This window comes from Centropristis striata, chromosome 5, assembly GCF_030273125.1.
Source record: "Centropristis striata isolate RG_2023a ecotype Rhode Island chromosome 5, C.striata_1.0, whole genome shotgun sequence".
Classification (NCBI taxonomy): Eukaryota; Metazoa; Chordata; class Actinopteri; order Perciformes; family Serranidae; genus Centropristis; species Centropristis striata.
Window position 1 is genome coordinate 3,629,301 of NC_081521.1, and position 18,254 is coordinate 3,647,554.

An 18,254-nucleotide genomic window follows, 5' to 3' on the forward strand; every position below is an offset into this window, starting at 1 on the left:
TAAATCATGTTTTTTCATATTGCTCTTCATTCTCTGCATTATAAAATCATATATATCATATAGATATATATATATGATATATATTTTATAATTTTATTTTGTACAGTATTTGTATTTATATGCATTTTAGCTTTAAAATTATTTTATTGTAGTTTAAGTTCATTTAAGCTTCATCCACTTTTCTCTTTAAAACCTGTTTAAACTTCCTGAGTTCATAAAGAATGATAAAGAATGCTGATGATCTCAGCAGAAACGAGGTTCACAGCTTTTATTCTGAAACACCTGTTGTTTACATTTACATTTAGTCATTTAGCAGACGCTTTTATCCAAAGCGACTTACAGGAAGAGTAAAAGCAAACAATCAAGGTATACTGCAATAAGAGCTATTTGTGCATCAATAAGTGCTGGTGACAATTCTTTGAGGAGTAGAATTATCGTGTGGTCTAGGAGAAACACCTGTTGTTTCTGGTGCCTTGCTCGGCGGCTCCTCGGCAGCTGACGTAACGTCGTGCTGACGTCACCAAACCAGCTGGCTGCTTCAGCTCATGCTGTGCATAGACTGTATATAAGTAATGGACGTCGTCACCGTGATGTCACCCGTTGGTTTGTGGCCCGTTGGAAGCATCAAGTTCAGCGTTACACTCGTCTCCATCTTGTTTCTGATACGCGGAGCAGACCATATCTGGACTGTGGAGGAGGAGAGGGATCTGATCACTGACTACAGCCTCTCTACACCTCAACCTGACTGAGAGAAGCTGCTGCTAATTCATGTTAGCATTAACTGGAGCATTAACTGGGATGTTAGTTTTGGCAAAAAACAAAATGTTTGTTACTGACCTCAGAAAACTGAGCAGCGACTCCTTGGAGTGTCTGTTAGTCCAACCAAACGCTGAACAAGACCTTTAATGGACAAAACGTTCAAATAAACTGTCATTAAGTGAAAATACAGTGAAAGGGTCAAAGTTATGAGACCAAACATACTTTTTTTATATTTATATAACGTTATATATAACTTTATTGACACATTGCCATGGATACGCATTGTTCTGCTTCACTCCTGGTGACGGCTCGCCTTGTTAGTGACCTGTCAATCAAAGGTAGCCCCGCCCCAAATCATACGATTCTTTATCTTCTATTTTCTTCTAAATGGGGCCATTATTTACACTATTAACATCAGATTGTCTTGAAGATTTTTTACTAGTGATCGAGACCATAGTGTTGTTTTAAAAAAAATGTCTGAGGAAATAAATCAAGTGAGAAGTGTTCTCATGTTGCATTGAAATGAATGGACAGATTTTTTTTGCAGCCAAACTTAGCGCCCCCTGCTGGAGTTTTTGGTAGAATGCAGCTTAAGGCACTTCCTGGTTTGCCTCCCTGCTCAGACCAGGAGGTTGCCGCCTGGTCTGGCAACTAAACTGAATTGAAATTAGTTGATTTATTTTGAAATCCAGGACTGGAAGTAGTTCGCGTTGAGTGGCGGGAAGCTGACAGGTGAGGAGGCGTCCAAACAGGAAGAAGAACCTGAAAACACGAAAGATGAGTCCCTCCTCGGCGGACAGACGGAGCCTCCAGTCCGCTCAGATCACACCCAGCCGGGACGGTTCTACTCACGGACTCCCCTCCGAGCCGGAGCCCCGCGGACGGTGAACCCCGGCCCGCAGAGGGACGCGCTGCTCGGGCTGCGGAGCGACGGGAGGCGGGGCTAGGCTAGGCTAGGCTAACTGGTTAGCACGCTAGACTAACGGCTCCAGCCTCCGGAAGGCTAGGCTAGGCTAACTGGTTAGCACGCTAGACTAACGGCTCCAGCCTCCGGAAGGCTAGGCTAGGCTAGGCTAGGCTAACTGGTTAGCACGCTAGATTAACAGCTCCAGCCTCCAGAAAACACCGCAGAAACTTTGGTGAAAATCAGCTGTTTTTGCAGCACTGGAAACACCCGAGAAGATTAAAATATCACAATTTAAATAAAAATTAATCTACTTAGTATTGCTAATAAGCAATTAGCTGATTAGCTGCCATCACAGGCTGCCAGCAGGAGGAAAACATTCAGGTCCATCAGGTTTTTACAGTAACTCCCGAGTTATTAGACATTAATTAACATTAGCATCATAATTAGCATGTGCGGCTAAAGGCTGCTAGCCTGTCAGAACTGTCTGAAACGTTTATTTTCGTGTGTTTCGGAGTGTTTTGTCTCAAGGCTGAGCTGAAGTTTCTCCGAGCTGCAGCTTAGTGTTGTTAGCATGGAGGCTGCGGAGCCTGGCAGCAGCAGCAGCAGCTCCCAGCCGTTACATAACACCAGCAGGGCGCCGGAGAAGCTGCTCCCCGTCTCCTCCTCAGCCTCCTCAGCCCGGCTCTGACAGCTGCACACCGCTACACAGACAGACAGGAAGACAACACAATAACACAACAACAAAGACAGCCTCACAGCATGGAGGAGCTCTGAGCCTGCAGGCAGACACACAACAGACACACAACCCTGGACATCAGCCTGGAGATGGATTCAAACCCGCTGATCAACGGTAAGAGACGCTGCAGTGTGTCTGTGTTTCTGTTTGGAGGGAAGCAGCAACAGGTGTGTAGAGCTGTTGAGGCCTGCAGCAGCTCTGTGTGTGTGTGTGTGTGTGTGTGTGTGTGTGTGAATGGCATGCTGCTTGGATGTGAGGTGTTTCATGCAGCATGTGGAAACTTGCAGGCTGAGACATTGTGTCTGCAGGTAAAACCAGCTGCTGCCAGTCAGACTTTGTTTAATTCTATAAACCCTTTAGATTAAATCAAGAACACATCCAACTGTTTACGAGAGACAAGACACGTTGTTAAAGAGTCAAATGTTCCTCAGATAACAGCAGATGAGTGATATGATGATATCTGTCTGTATGTTTATCTTGTCTTTGTTTCTATCAGTAACAGTGTTCTAGTGGTCGACCGATACAGGTTCTTTAAGGCCGATACCGATTATTTTGACATCAGTCTTAACTGATCCCTGATATGTGCTGCTGATTTGTTTTGGGCCGATTCTTGAAGCCCATATTGGCTTTTCTCCCTCCATTTACATGATAAAAATGACAATGATAACAAATGTTACACACGTCTCAATTTAAACAAAAAAAGAAACATTTATTAACAAAACAAACAAAACAAATTAACAGTTGAATAGTAAACAATGTGTATGTTGTTCTAGGCCTCGAGGTGGTGGCGCCTCAGATGATCCATATATTTGATGTGTTTTCCTTTTTTCCGGCATTGCACGTATTTGCCGATGCCGATACAAGTAAAAAACGCAAATATCGGCCGGCCAATATATCGGTCTACCTCTAGTTCTAACATTGTTTACATTATTAATTATTTCAGAGTGACCACAGAATATGAATCACTGTTGATTTGTGAAATTACTGACATTAGCAATAGTGGAAAGTTGGTAAAATAAATAATAAAAATTTGATTTCTGGTTAACTTTTACAAATATCAGCGTTTTCTCTGGCTTTTTGTTTATTTTTATATTATTTCCAAGAAACGTGTGAGCTGGTCTGTAAACAGTTTGAAGTGGATTCTTGCAGATCTGCTGATGAAATGGATCAGAGTGTTTCAGGAGATCTTCAGCTCTGTGATGAGCTGCTGGAACTAAATACAACAGAAAAACAACCTGAACACATCTGGAGCCAGTTTCTCACTGAGATTAATTTATATATTAATATATATTTCAGTTTCTAGCTGTTGGACAAACAACATGACTGAAGACTTCTCCTCGACTCTGAGACACGTTTTATACACAGTCAGCGTTTTTTTTTACTGTAACTAAACCACCACAGAAGAAGAGTGTGGTTTCCTTTTGTCATTATCAGATTCAGTGTTTCTGCTGCCGGACAGCCAACCAGAGCTCTGATTGGCTGTCCGGCAGACAACACACTACTGTAGTAAAACTACTGGAATATTGCAGTATTACTGCAGTATTCCAGTAGTATTACTACAGTCCTCCAGCAGTGTGAGGTGATCCTGCCGTGGATCAGAAACATGTCTCTTCTCCTGATGGCATTCAGTGTGACATCAAAGTGCGTCAGTGTTGCCATGGCAATGTGTGAACAGGTTTAATATTAACATGTATTACATCTTTTCATTATATTTTGTTGAGTTTCTTCCCTCCTTTCATTTGTAAAGCAGCAAAAACAACTTTCAGTAGCTTTTTTTTTTCTTTTTCAAAAAATGACAGCTTCCTAATGTGATAATTTAACAGTTTTCTGTCATGTGACGGAGAATGAAATCTCTGATATGAATAATATTGTAACAACTGGCCACATGAGATGCTGTTTAATAATCTACTGAAGAGAAATTACAGATCAACTGTTTTATATTGTTGTTGTTGTGTTTATACACAAGTTCGTGTTGTTGTTGTTGTGTGAAGCTCAGTAAACGTCTCCGTAGGGATAAACAGTAAACAGAAATAGGGGCACGCCATATCATATCGTTCACGATTACACCGGTATTTTTTTTTTTTTTATGGGTAAAAAAAATGCATATCATGATATTAGCAACATTCCTACTTCTTGACATAGTGGCGTAAGGGTTTCCATTAATTATCTAGACTGTGGCGGCCCGCCATAGTCTCATGTGCTGCACTAACGTCACATATCAAGCTACTGAAAGTATATTTACACTATTCATAATATAAAGATATGTTGCGTTGTGTCTCTGCTCTTAAACAAACGCACTGAATACACCGAGCTGCCCTCCTACCTGTCTGTCTCAGTCCCGTCCCCACATCATCTCTACGTGTCTCACCGTTTGCGTGAGTCGAACTAAATCCTATCAACCTGTCTGGGCCGTCAGAGGTCCAAACGGTCCAAACACACTGATAGTCAAAGTCAAATTTATTTATATAGCGCATTTACAGACGGCTGAGTCACACCAAAGTGCTTCACATAAAAGTGCAAAAAGTGCAATAAAATACAGAATTGACGAGAAAAGAAAAAAAAATAAATTTAAGATAAATTAAAAGAAGAAGGGATAATTTTAAAAGCACAGTGGGATTACGAGGGGACACTATTCCCAAACACTTGCTGGAGGAAAACTAATTGAAAACTTTAATTGAAACTGTTGCATTATGCCGTTCGTTAGCTGTGAGCTAACATTAGCTAACAATTAAAGTTTTGTTAATCGCAAAAAGCTACTATTACTTCCTGTCGCTAAACAATGCAGCTTTCAAAATAAGAGCACAGAATCCACTACAGAATTTACAAGAAGACTGTCAAAATAAGATGCCTTAAATAAAACATACAAGAACCTTTATTCTCCTTTACAATAATTAATTAGAATAGGCAATCATTAAGATCAGTGTATATGATGAATAGTGGCATTAGAATGTGTGAGAGGCACCAAATTTGAGCTTTTATGTTATGTGAGGTCTTTGCTCACATTTAACTCTCAAAGTGGACTAGACTGATCACATTGTACTATAAAATGTACAAAATTTTAAAAAGGACGGAGCTGCTGCATCCACTAACTGTCCTCAGGACAGGAAGTAGAGACACAAACTGTCTGTCTCTCTGTCTGTCTATCTCTCTCTGTGTTTGTACCGCTCTCCACCGTCTCCACTGGTTACCATTGATGAAAGGTCTGTCACCATGGTGATGGTTTCCAAGGTGTTTGGTCAGTTGTGTAACAGGTCGGCCAATTGTAATGAGGCTCATTTACATCTAAGTGTCATCGTCTGTCTGTCTGTCTGTCTCTCTCTCTGAGTCTCTCTCTCCGTCTGTCTGTCTGTCTGTCTGTCTGTCTGTCGGTCTGTCTGTCTCTGTCTTGAGTGTTTTGTTTCCACTTCAGTTTGTGTTATTGTGTCTGATGAACACAAACTTGTAAACAAACAGCATAAACATGTTCTTTGTCACCATATAATGATAACAGGATAATAATTCAAAGAGCAAAGAACTTTCAATCTTTAAAATCTTCACACAGTAATGTAAAAAATCTGTTAAAATCTCCTGAATAAATAAAAGTAATGATGTTTCATTCTGATAAAACGTATCAAACATGTTGGATAAAGTCTTTTAGAGACAATAAACAAACTCACAGACTGTAATCTGTCTTCAGTCGGTCCGTTAGATAAAGAGACACGAGGAAACATGGAACAAACAATTAGTACTAAACCATTCATTTAGTATATTCAAAAGAAATGTTATTATCTCTGGAAACTGGATGAAATGAGAAAATATTTGTCCTGTATTTATTTTTTTCAAGTCTGCATCAATCTGAGATAGCTGGTTCTGGTTCTGACTGATGGCTGGTTCTGGTTCTGACTGATGGCTGGTTCTGACTGACTGCTGGTTCTGACTGCTGGTTCTGGTTCTGACTGGGAACTAGGTCTTAACTGGTTTTTGATTCATCCCTAAAAAAAAAGGCAGATTCTTCAGATTTTAGCTTGTTTTATTCAGTCAGATAATAATATGAACGTGTTGACAGTATTGATCTGGTTCTGATCCTGATCCTCCTCTGTCCCGGCAGCGATGGACCCGTCCATCACGCTGTGGCAGTTCCTGCTCCACCTGCTGGACGACCACCGGCAGCGCCACCTGATCTCCTGGACCGGAGAGGACGGAGAGTTCAAGCTGCTGGACGCTGAGGAGGTGGCTCGCCTCTGGGGCCTCCGCAAGAACAAACACAACATGAACTACGACAAGCTGAGCCGCGCGCTCAGATACTACTACGACAAGGTACTACTGCCACTGTAATACTACTGTAGTACTACTGTAATAATACTGTAATACTACTGTAATAATACTGTAGTACTTCTGCTACTGTAGTACTACTGCAGTAGTAATGTAAGAATACTGTTGTAATACTGTTATTATACAAGAACAAACACAACATGAACTACGAAAAGCTGAGCCGGGCACTCAGAAACTACTACGACAAGGTAGTACTGCTACTGTAATACTACTGTAGTACAACTGTAATAATACTGTAGTACTACTGCTCCTCTAATACTACTACAGTACTACTGTAATAATACTGTTATAATGCTATAATACGCGCTCAGATACTACTACTATAAGGTACTACTGCTACTGTAATGCTACTGTAGTACTACTGTAATACTACTGTAGAAATACTGCTACTGTAGTACTACTGCAGTACTACTGCTCCTCTAATACTACTGCTGTACTACTGCAAGAATACTGTTATAATACTGTTATTATACAAGAACTAACACAACAACAACATGAACTACAACAAGCTGAGCCGGGCACTCAGATACTACTACGACAAGGTACTACTGCTACTGTAGTACTACTGTAATACTACTGTAGTACTACTGTAATAATACTGTAGTACTTCTGCTACTGCAGTACTACTGCAGTAGTAATGTAAGAATACTGTTATAATACTGTACAAGAACAAACACAACATGAACTACGAAAAGCTGAGCCGCGTGCTCAGATACTACTACGACAAAGTACTACTGCCACTGTAATACTACTGTGGTCCTACTGTAGTAATACTGTAGTACTACAGTAGTACTACTGTTGTTCCACAGGAACCAACAGGATGTGAACTGTGATAAACTGCAATGAGGTCGTTCTCAGGAATAGAAATAACTATAATAAGTATTTTATCATGCATTGTCCATTTATTTATTTATTCCTTAATGTCTAGAATATTTATTTGAATATCAGTCGATTAATTCATTAATTTCTTTATTCAACAATGTATCCATTACTTAATTTTTATGTGATATATATTTATTTGGATAATAAAAAATATTTTTATGTATATTTGTTTGTGTTCCTTGATTTTAATATGCATTGTATTTTTTACATAATAATACATTTATTTATTTTATTTATTGAATTAATTCATATATTCATTAATTTCTATGTTTTTCTGTGTGTTGTTGCTTCAGAACATCATAAAGAAAGTGAGTGGTCAGAAGTTTGTGTATAAGTTCGTCAGTCAGCCCGACCCGTCGCTGCCGGACGCTTCACGGAACGGCGAGGACGCTCAGAGGAGGGACGGCGCCGACCAGAACAGCCAATCAAAAGGCCTCGGGGGCGTGACCTCGACCTGTCCGTCAAAGGGCTTACCCCAGGTAGGTTTAAATTCTCTGGTGAGTCCTGAGACACAGAGCTGACTGACTGATCGATTGACTGACTGATTTGTGTTTTGATCCCAGCGCTCGTCGCCCGGCGGCTCTCAGAAAAGTTCCCGTAACGACTACATGAAGTCGGGCCTCTACTCCACCTTCACCATCCAGTCACTGCAGGCCTCGCCCAGCCCCCGGCCAATTAAAACAGAGCTGCTGCTGCAGCAGGACGCCGCCGCCAAGGTGGACCACACGCCCCGAGAGGTGAGGAAGAGTTAGCATTAGCATCAGTCTGTTAGCTGCAGCATCAGTCTGTTAGCTGCAGCAGCATCAGTCTGTTAGCTGCAGCATCAGTCTGTTAGCTGCAGCATCAGTGTGTTAGCTGCAGGAGAAAAACTTTACAGGATGTTCGTGTCCTTTTCATTTTTAGTTTCAGCATAAAGAAGAAGAATCTGTTTATTACCACACACAGACTTTACAGAGACCCCCCCCTTCTGCTTCTCCTCAGGTGTGTGTGTTGGAGTCGAAGTCCTCCCCGTCAGCAGGAGGTGCGGTGGAGTCAGCTCTGCAGGTGATTGTGACTCAGGCGTCTCCGTGTGCCACTCCAGCACTGAGTCCTCAGATTCCAGCCGGCAACCAATCACAGGTGAGTTAGCAGCCCTGCCCCCTTTGATGTCAATAACAGCTTGGTTTACCTGGTTCTCCTGCTGACTCCTGGTCTCTAACTCTCTGTGTGTCCCAGAACCCTGCTGCTCCTCCTCTCAGCGAGCCTCCTCAGATTTACCTCACCAGCGTGGGGGACCCGTCCTCCCTCACCCCCCTGCTCCCCCTGGCTCCTGTGGGGGGGGTGGGGAGTCCCGCTCCCCCCGCCCACGTGTCGATGGGCCCCCAGGGGCCTCAGCAGGAGGACCCACCAGGCTTTCCCCCTCACTCTCTGGCCACTCCTCACCCGACTCACCCCCCGCCTGTCTTCGTCATCATCAACCCCCCTCCCTCCCAGCAGCAGACTCCGCCCCCCCGGCCTCCTCCTCCTCCCATCGTGATCAAGGAGGAGAACCTGCCGTCAGAGGAGGAGCTGCTGCAGATGGTGGAGGAGGTGAGAGGAACAATCTGAGATAAACACAAACAACAATAAAATAAATAAACTCCATTCAGCACCAGAATCAAACTATATGTTGCACTAGTAGAATATAATTGTGTTCATTAGAATATAAGTTTATTAGAATATTATTGTGTTTATTAGAATATTTTTGTGTTTATTAGAATATAATTGTGTTTATTAGAATATTTTTGTGTTTATTAGAATATTATTGTGTTTTTAACGAGGATAAATGTAAATAAGAGTATTTATTGCTCAATAATGGCTGATTCCTCTCTTGCAGGTCCCTCAGCTGATCTGTGGCCCCGGGGCCACGGAGCCCCCCCTCACCATCGCGGAGAGCCCGCCCCCCTCTTGCGTGGAGCCGGGGGTCGGAGGTCAGCTGCCTGCAGGCGAGGGCGAGGGCACGCCGACAGGTAACAGACTCCTGCAGGAGGTGGAGCCGTTTATTGTCGTTGTGGTTCTCTGGTTCTCATCAGTTTTCTGTCTGTTCTTTGTCAGAGCCCTCTGTCGCCACAGGGACCTCCTCCTCCTCCTCCTCTTCCTCCTCCACCACCACCACCTCCTCCACCTCCACCTTGACGACGGTGGCGGCTCCTGTGGTGATCACCACCACCACCACCACCTCCTCTTCCTCCTCCTTCTCGGACGCTGCTCCTCCCAAACCAAAGAAGCCGCGGGGCCTGGAGCTGCCCTCCTCCCCCTCCCTCCCCCCCGGCCTCTCGCTGGATAAGGTCTGAACACAAGATTCATTAATAACTGCTTATAATTCATTAATAACTGCTTATAATTCAATAATAACTACTGAATATTCATTATTAACTGCTGATAATTCATTAATAACTGCTGATAATTCACTAATAACTGCTGATTATTCAATAATAACTGCTGAATATTCATTAATAACTGCTGATAATTCATTAATAACTGCTGATAATTCACTAATAACTGCTGATTATTCAATAATAACTGCTGAATATTCATTAATAACTGCTGATAATTCATTAATAACTGCTGATAATTCACTAATAACTGCTGATTATTCAATAATAACTGCTGAATATTCATTAATAACTGCTGATAATAAATTAATAACAACTGGATAAAATAAATGACGGCGCTGTTACATCACTTCCTGTGTGTCCTGCAGGTGAACGCAGCTGTGAACAGTTTATTGGCTCCTGGATCAGCGACCAACACGCTCACACCGACTGTCATCACCTCCCACGCCCTGGTAACACCGTCTGTCTGTCTGTCTGTCTCTCTGTCTGTCTGTCTCTCTGTCTGTCTGTCTCTCTGTCTGTCTGTCTGTCTGTCTGTCTGTCTGTCTGTCTGAAACGACGCATATCGCCACCTAGTGTTGAGGAGGAGGACACGTTCCCGTCAGTTGTTTGATTTTCTCAGTTGCATGTAAACTGGAACAAGGACAGAAGACCTATTAGACGCCAATATCGATTTTTAAGCATAGCTCGATTAAACTGTGCATGAAAACGCACTGATTGACGTGTGACAGTTAGCTCTGTAGCAGTACAGTACTGCAGCAACATGTTTTGAATTACTGACCTCTGTTTGTTTACAATGCACAGTTAGCATGCCTGTTTGTTTACAATAAGCAGCAGCCACAGTGAGCAGTGGTTGGATGAGTGTCGGACAGGTGGAGATGTCCCGACAGGAAACGGGACTATGAAAGGGGCTATGGTTTGTGTGAATTCTGTCTGACAACTGATTGTGTGTGTGTGTGTGTGTGTGTGTGTGTGTGTAGACTCCGGTCCTGCTGACCCCCAGTCCTCTTCCCTCCACCATCCACTTCTGGAGCACGCTCAGTCCGATCGCTCCGCGATCACCAGCCAAACTCTCCTTCCAGGTAAAACACCCAACACCTGACTAGAACCTGAACACACCTGACTAGAACCTGAACACACCTCATCACAGCCAGGTGATGCTGTGAAGGAGGAAAATGACTTGATTCATAAATCTGAATGAAGCTGAAATAAATAAACATTCCCACTGGCAGTAAACACAAACAACATGTTTGTTGAACATTTATCAAACTTTTAGTTCCTGGAACTTTTTGATAAAATAAAGTGTTTTAATATGTGAAATGATTTGTTTCAGATCGATAAAAGATTAATATCGTCTTACAGACTCACTAAAAACATTTAGTTTGTTTTATTTACCGACAGAACGAATCATCAGTTGTCAGCTGTTTTAGTGGATGAGCCAACAGATGAAACACTCAGAGCGGATTATAGACATTAAATCCATATAATCTGCTTTTATATAGGTTTTATTGAAAAAGAATATCTTACTCATGAAAAAACAAGTTGATTTCCTTTGTAGCAGAACAAGTAAATACAAACAATGTTTTTATTCTTTTTAGTTTCTATATTTGTGTCTCGACTCTTGAAGTTCTTTTTAATTTCTTTTCACATTTTAAATGAGACACTTTGATTAAATATCAAAAAATTTGAAGCTCAGATATGTTGAAGGAATTTAATTTGAAGCATTAACCCTCTAGAGTCTCCAAAAGCGCCAAAGCATGGCTTCTTCATCACATCCAGACGTAAAAACAAGGCAGACCAAAAAAAGACACAAAATGACCAAAAAAGACACAAAATGAGAAGACAGAATAACAAAAAAACCCCACAGAAGACACAAAATGACCAAAAAAAACACAAAATGACCCAAAAAAGGACAGTAAATCATTAAAAAAGACACAACAACAGACACAAAATGACTAAAAAGACACAAATGACAAAAAAGAAAGACTCAAAATGACAAAAAAAGACACAAAATACCTAAAAAAGACACAATAACAGACACAAGATTACCAAAAAAGACACAAAATGACCAAAATAAACACAAAATGAGAAGACAGAATAACAAAAAAAACCCACAGAAGACACAAAATGACAAAAAAAGACACAAAATAACTAAAAAAGACACAAATGACCAAAAGAAGACACAAAACTACCAAAAAAGACACAAAATGACTTACAAAGACACAAAAAGACATGAAAAGGATTAAAAAATGGACAACATAGCCCAAGACTCCATAGAGTTAATAGATTTATCACACATGATGCCTTCAAGGACCGTTGGGAAGTTAGAAAAACCTGTTTCTAGTTTCTGTTTCTACAGTTTGTGGCTGATAATGTTGTTTTTATGTAAACATGTCTGTCTGTCTCTTTTAGTTTCCCACCAACGGCAGTAATCAGATCCACATCCCGGCTCTGAGCGTCGATGGACTCTCCACCCCAGTGGTCCTGTCCCCCGGTCCCCAGAAACCCTGAGGTCCCTGGAAACCCTGAGGTCCCGGCCCACTGGGCTCAGAACTCACCCCGCGGCTCCGAGGACTCGATCTCAGACTCGAACAGGAGCCACTTGTAGTTTTTAGGCATCAGTCGCCAGACTGGGAGGACTGAGAGGACTGGTTAACTGGGAGGACAGTGAGATTTGCTGGTTTTTCGGGGACCTCTGACTGGTGGAACTCTCTCCTTGTGTCTGGGAGCAACAACCGTCTGGTTCGTCCTCGGCTCGGAGGGCTTGTGTCGCCGTGGAAACGAACGCTTGAAGAGAAGACAGACGAGGTTTTCTTCTGTTCAGGATAAAGTTTGTTTTTATCCAAAGTTTCAACGGAAAAACGAAAATTTCAGTTTCTGAGCTGAAACAAAAAGCATCAAACTGGAAACAAACTTTGAGAGAAACTTTGATTTAAATCGTTAATATTAACGTGTTTTCGGGGCTTTTTGCTCGTGGTCGTCTGTTTCTAAACTTGTGGTTATTTATTCGTCGTCGCCGTGGCTACCGACTGTCGCCTGCAGACTTCCTGCAGACTTTTTTCGCGCCATTTTTTTTTGCTTCGCTCTTATTGGTCGCTTTTTAAAGGCCACGCCTTCTCCAGTTATGCATGGCCTGTTATTGGACGGAGCTCGTCAGCATCATGTTTGAACTGACCAATCAGAGAGGAGGAGTTTTTACACAGCCAAGTTATTTCTCTATGTGACAGATTGTATATTTTCTAACAGAACTGAGCGAGTTTACTATTGGTCACATTCCTTCATGAATCAATAACTCTGATCAGCTCTGATGAATGTTTCGTTCTGACGCCTCGGACTCTGCAGATGTTCTCACAAGTTCAAACAAAAGCTTCAGATTCACAAAAAAATATATATATATAGAAAATATATAAATTTTGAATATATCAAGTGAGGTTTGATGGAGGATATTGAAGAGAAGAATCTTAAAGTTTAAGTTCTCGGGTCTTTAGGGATGCACTCAGAGTTTTTCATTTATTTTTACATAAACTAAAGAGCCTAAATGTGTTTTTGTCTTGTTTATCAAAGAAAAAAATCAATTAGAAAACTGAAATTGTGAAAATATTAAACACTGAACGTCATTCCAGCAAAGAACAATATAAAAATATCTTAAATTTCCTCATGAATGGGAGCAGCTGGACGTTTCTGATCGTTTCCTTTTCAGCCTCTAACTCTTTTTAGATTTTCCCCTCCAGATACTTCAGAAGAAGAAAAAACTATTTTCGTCCTGCGTCATCTTTCAGAAATGATTCAGTCTTTTCTCTTATTTGGAATAATATAATTCAGTGCATCCCTAGTTTGCCTTATTTTTTAAGACAGGTTGACGTCTCAGATTAACCGACAACCAGAGAGCCCCTGAAGTAAACATGCGCTGACCAATCAGAAGCCTCCTCACGGATCAGCTGTTTGTTCTCAGAAACTTGTGGAAACATCACAATCAGAAAAACGCCCGAAAAACAAACCAGCTGCAGATTTTTATGAACACAAAGTGTTTTGCTTCTTCTAAACGACTGTTGTTGTTGTTGTTATTGTTGAAGTTGTTGTTGATGTTGTTGCCGTTGTTGTTGCTGCGGAGCATCTGACGCTCCTCCTCGTGATGATGCTGTTAACGTGACGCTACGCTTCTGTGTGTGACGACAAGGCTGCTGACACACACCGAACACACGCACGCACACACACACACACACACACACAGCTGGACCGCCAGGAACTGAGTGATGATGTCGTTTATTATCAGCTGATATCATGTTGGATTCATCAGCTGTTTAGATCCAGACTGTGTGTCAGACTGACAATCAGAAACAAGAAACAAAAAGGAGACATTAAAATAAATAAATGCAGCCTCGGTTCGGTTCCTGTCGGTCTGATGTTCAGCTTCAGTTCCTGGCGGTCTGATTTCCAGCCTCGGTTCGGTTCCTGTCAGTCTGATTTCCGGCCTCGGTTCGGTTCCTGGCGGTCTGATTTCCAGCTTCGGTTCGGTTCCTGGCGGTCTGATTTCCGGCCTCGGTTCGGTTCCTGGCGGTCTGATTTCCAGCCTCGGTTCGGTTCCTGTCGGTCTGATTTCCGGCCTCGGTTCCTGGCGGTCTGATTTCCGGCCTCGGTTCCTGGCGGTCTGATTTCCGGCCTCGGTTCCTGGCGGTCTGATTTCCAGCTTCGGTTCGGTTCCTGGCGGTCTGATTTCCAGCCTCGGTTCGGTTCCTGGCGGTCTGATTTCCGGCCTCGGCTCGGTTCCTGGCGGTCTGATTTCCGGCCTCAGTTCGGTTCCTGGCGGTCTGATTTCCAGCCTCGGTTCGGTTCCTGGCGGTCTGATTTCCGGCCTCGGTTCCTGGCGGTCTGATTTCCGGCCTCGGTTCCTGGCGGTCTGATTTCCAGCTTCGGTTCGGTTCCTGGCGGTCTGATTTCCAGCCTCGGTTCGGTTCCTGGCGGTCTGATTTCCGGCCTCGGTTCGGTTCCTGGCGGTCTGATTTCCAGCCTCGCGGTGACGTGAACGCAGCACCAAGCCATCGTGTTTCGACTGTTCTCTCCTTTTACAGCATGACTCTATTTTTCTATCAGAGACGACGAGTTTTTATTGAGTCTCGAGTTTAAAGAGCGACGGCCTTAAAGAGCTCAGAGCGACAACTTCATCGTTTTTAAAGAGAAAAGTTTGATGAAGAAGAAGAAGAAAATAAGCCATTTGTAGAGAAAGCTGAAGGTTTCGAGTCGTTTCTCTCACCAGCAGAACATGAAGAATGTTTTTATATTGATTCGTAACAGCGGTGCATGCTGGGTAAAGTTGAAGCTCGTTTTCTGGAACACACTGTAAAAAAAAGTATTTCAGCAGCTTCATGAAGTTCACCGACAGTAAAAAAAACTTTAAGTTTCACAGTTGATTATTACGTTTGAAACTTTAATCTCAGAGCATTTCTGTTTTTTTTTAACTCGTAGATTCTTTTGACTTTTTAGTCTTTAGAATATTTTTGTTCTTTAAAATTTGCAGGACGAGCCTCGGTCGCTTAGCAACCATAACAGTAATACTGTAGTACTCTCTGTAGTACTTTAGTACTTTCAGTAATACTGTAGTACTCTGTTTCTGCAGTAAAATGTGAAATAAAGTGGCACATCATTTTTCCAAACGCTTGTTAACGGGTCGTGACAGTCGCGTCCCTCGCCTGCAGCTGATTGGTCCTGTCGCGTCGCTCGGCTGCAGCTGATTGGCCGGCAGAGTGTCATGTGACCGGCGGTCTTGTGTTGTGAGTCTCATGAACGTGTTGGTCTTTATTCTTTACATTTCTATATTTATATCTCTGGGGACGTGTGATGTCATCTGGTGCTTCCTGTCTGATTAGCTGTGTGCTGTTGCCGTGGAGACGCATTAACAGTTCCTCCTGTAACACTGGAGCTCTCTGATTGGACGACTCTTCGTCCCTGACCTTTGACCCTCAGATTTTACTCGTGTGGCCAACAGTTTGTGGACAGAATTCACTTTAAAAAGTTAATCAGCACTTAGATTCTGCTGCACTCCATTCAGAAAACCATCGTTTTAACAGCAGTGTTCTTGTGTTTATTCTCATTAAATCACAGATAAATCTCTTTATTCTCATTAAATCACACAATAAATCTCTTTATTTAGCTTCACACTGATGTGATGGAGCTGAACCTTCCGGACACAGAAGGAGATGAAAAGTAATGGCGGCTTGTTTTCTCGTTCAGTAATGCTAATAAACACAAATATAAACTTGTTGTAGTGTCACATGACGTCAGAGCGCCCTCTGCTGGAGCACCAGACAAACTGCTTCAAACAGTTTTTAATTATTTCCCCCCAAAAAAATTTGAATCAAAAGTGACAGCTGTGCTTGCCGTAAAAACAGCTGACTGTCCACATACTTTTGGCCGTGTATTTATATTTAAAGTCCCATGATGCTTTGCAGCAGTCAGACAGAAAGCTTTTAATCAGATGATGATTATTGATTATTGATCATAAGAGCTAACAGTTTTTATATCAGCTGATTTCTGTACATAAATATACTCTGAATATGAATCTATATATTCTGTACGGCTGAGGAGCGCTGACTCATCACGTGTTGTTCCTGTGGTCGCTGTCAGATCTGGCGTGGCCCCGCCCCTCCTCGCCTCTGATTGGCCGAGGGGTTTATTGACGTAAAGGGGGCGGGGCCTGCTTTTATTTTTCTGAGACAGAATTCTATGTGTCACTTACTGGAAAAAACAATTCTATTAAAAGAAACTATTTTTTATGGACATGACTTTATTTTGGTGTAAAAATGTTTCAACAGATTCATCCAAATCCCTAAACCTTCATCATCATCATCATCTAACCCCATAAACCTCATCATCATCATCATCATCATCAACCCTAACCTTCATCATCATCATCATCATCATCATCATCATCATTCAACCCTAAACCTCATCATCATCCAACCCCCTAAACTTCATCATCATCATCATCATCATCCAATCCTAAATGTTATCATCCAACCCTAACCCTCAACACACACACACACACACACACACACACACCCTCTCTCTCTCTCTCTCTCTATCTCTATCTCTATCTCTCTCTCTCTCTCACACACACAGACCCTCTTGGTAATAAAGTTTTGTTATGATGTTTCTCCTCTGATTGGCTGATGATCTTTCATTTAAAAGAACTTTGACTAAAGCACAAATTCAATTTTTACAGGGAAGATCTGAAGTTTATATGCTGAAACAGAAATGTGATGATGAATTGGTTTTGTTTGCAGCTTCTCTTCTGTGTGCAGTGAGTTTATTTGTGACAGGTGCAGTGACGAGCTTCAGCCAGCAGGGGGCGACAACGAGACGACTCGCCAGATTTATGACAATGGATCAGATGGTAGGGTCACTGTTGGAGACACTGGATCAGATGCTACGGTCACTGTTACACACACTGGATCATGAGGATCAGATGCTAGGGTCACTGTTGGAGACACTGAATCAGATGCTACGGTCACTGTTGGAGACACTGGATCAAATGCTAGGGTCACTGTTAGATACACTGAGGATCAGATGCTAGGGTCACTGTTAGAGACACTGAGGATCAGATGCTAGGGTCACTGTTAGAGACACTGAGGATCAGATGCTAGGGTCACTGTTAGAGACACTGGATCAGATGGTAGGGTCACTGTTAGAGACACTGGATCAGATGCTAGGGTCACTGTTAGATACACTGGATCATGAGGATCAGATGCTAGGGTCACTGTTAGAGACACTGGATCAGATGCTAGGGTCACTGTTAGAGACACTGGATCAGATGCTAGGGTCACCGTTAGAGACACTGGATCAGATGCTAGGGTCACTGTTAGATACACTGGATCAGATGGTAGGGTCACTGTTAGAGACACTGGGTCAGATGCTAGGGTCACTGTTAGACACACTGAGGATCAGATGGTAGGGTCACTGTTAGAGACACTGGATCAGATGGTAGGGTCACTGTTAGACACACTGGATCAGATGCTAGGGTCACTGTTAGAGACACTGGATCAGATGCTAGGGTCACCATTAGAGACACTGGATCAGATGCTAGGGTCACCGTTAGAGACACTGGATCAGATGGTAGGGTCACTGTTAGAGACACTGAGGATCAGATGCTAGGGTCACTGTTAGAGACACTGGATCAGATGGTAGGGTCACTGTTAGAGACACTGGATCAGATGCTAGGGTCACTGTTAGATACACTGGATCATGAGGATCAGATGCTAGGGTCACTGTTAGAGACACTGGATCAGATGGTAGGGTCACTGTTAGAGAC

The 18,254-nt window shown here is 42.5% G+C and overlaps 2 protein-coding genes across 2 annotated transcripts in view; both read left to right on the forward strand.

Annotated features, from left to right (window-relative positions):
* The window catches only part of uxt (ubiquitously-expressed, prefoldin-like chaperone), a 2,925-nt gene extending 2,881 nt beyond the window's left edge, over positions 1-44 (forward strand). Inside the window, exon 6 of the mRNA XM_059333570.1 lies at positions 1-44. This exon is cut by the window's left edge and continues 484 nt beyond it. The gene's annotated coding sequence lies outside the window, so the exon portion shown is untranslated.
* Positions 45-1,437: 1,393 nt separating this feature from the next.
* On the forward strand, positions 1,438-16,728 carry elk1 (ETS transcription factor ELK1). Its single transcript, XM_059333330.1, has 11 exons — positions 1,438-2,516; positions 6,490-6,698; positions 7,889-8,074; positions 8,159-8,332; positions 8,577-8,714; positions 8,811-9,164; positions 9,451-9,583; positions 9,669-9,901; positions 10,318-10,401; positions 10,930-11,031; positions 12,362-16,728. The coding sequence occupies exons 1-11, from the start codon at positions 2,492-2,494 to the stop codon at positions 12,458-12,460; spliced, it is 1,737 nt and encodes a 578-aa protein (XP_059189313.1). The 5' UTR covers positions 1,438-2,491; the 3' UTR covers positions 12,461-16,728.
* The last annotated feature ends 1,526 nt before the right edge of the window (positions 16,729-18,254 follow it).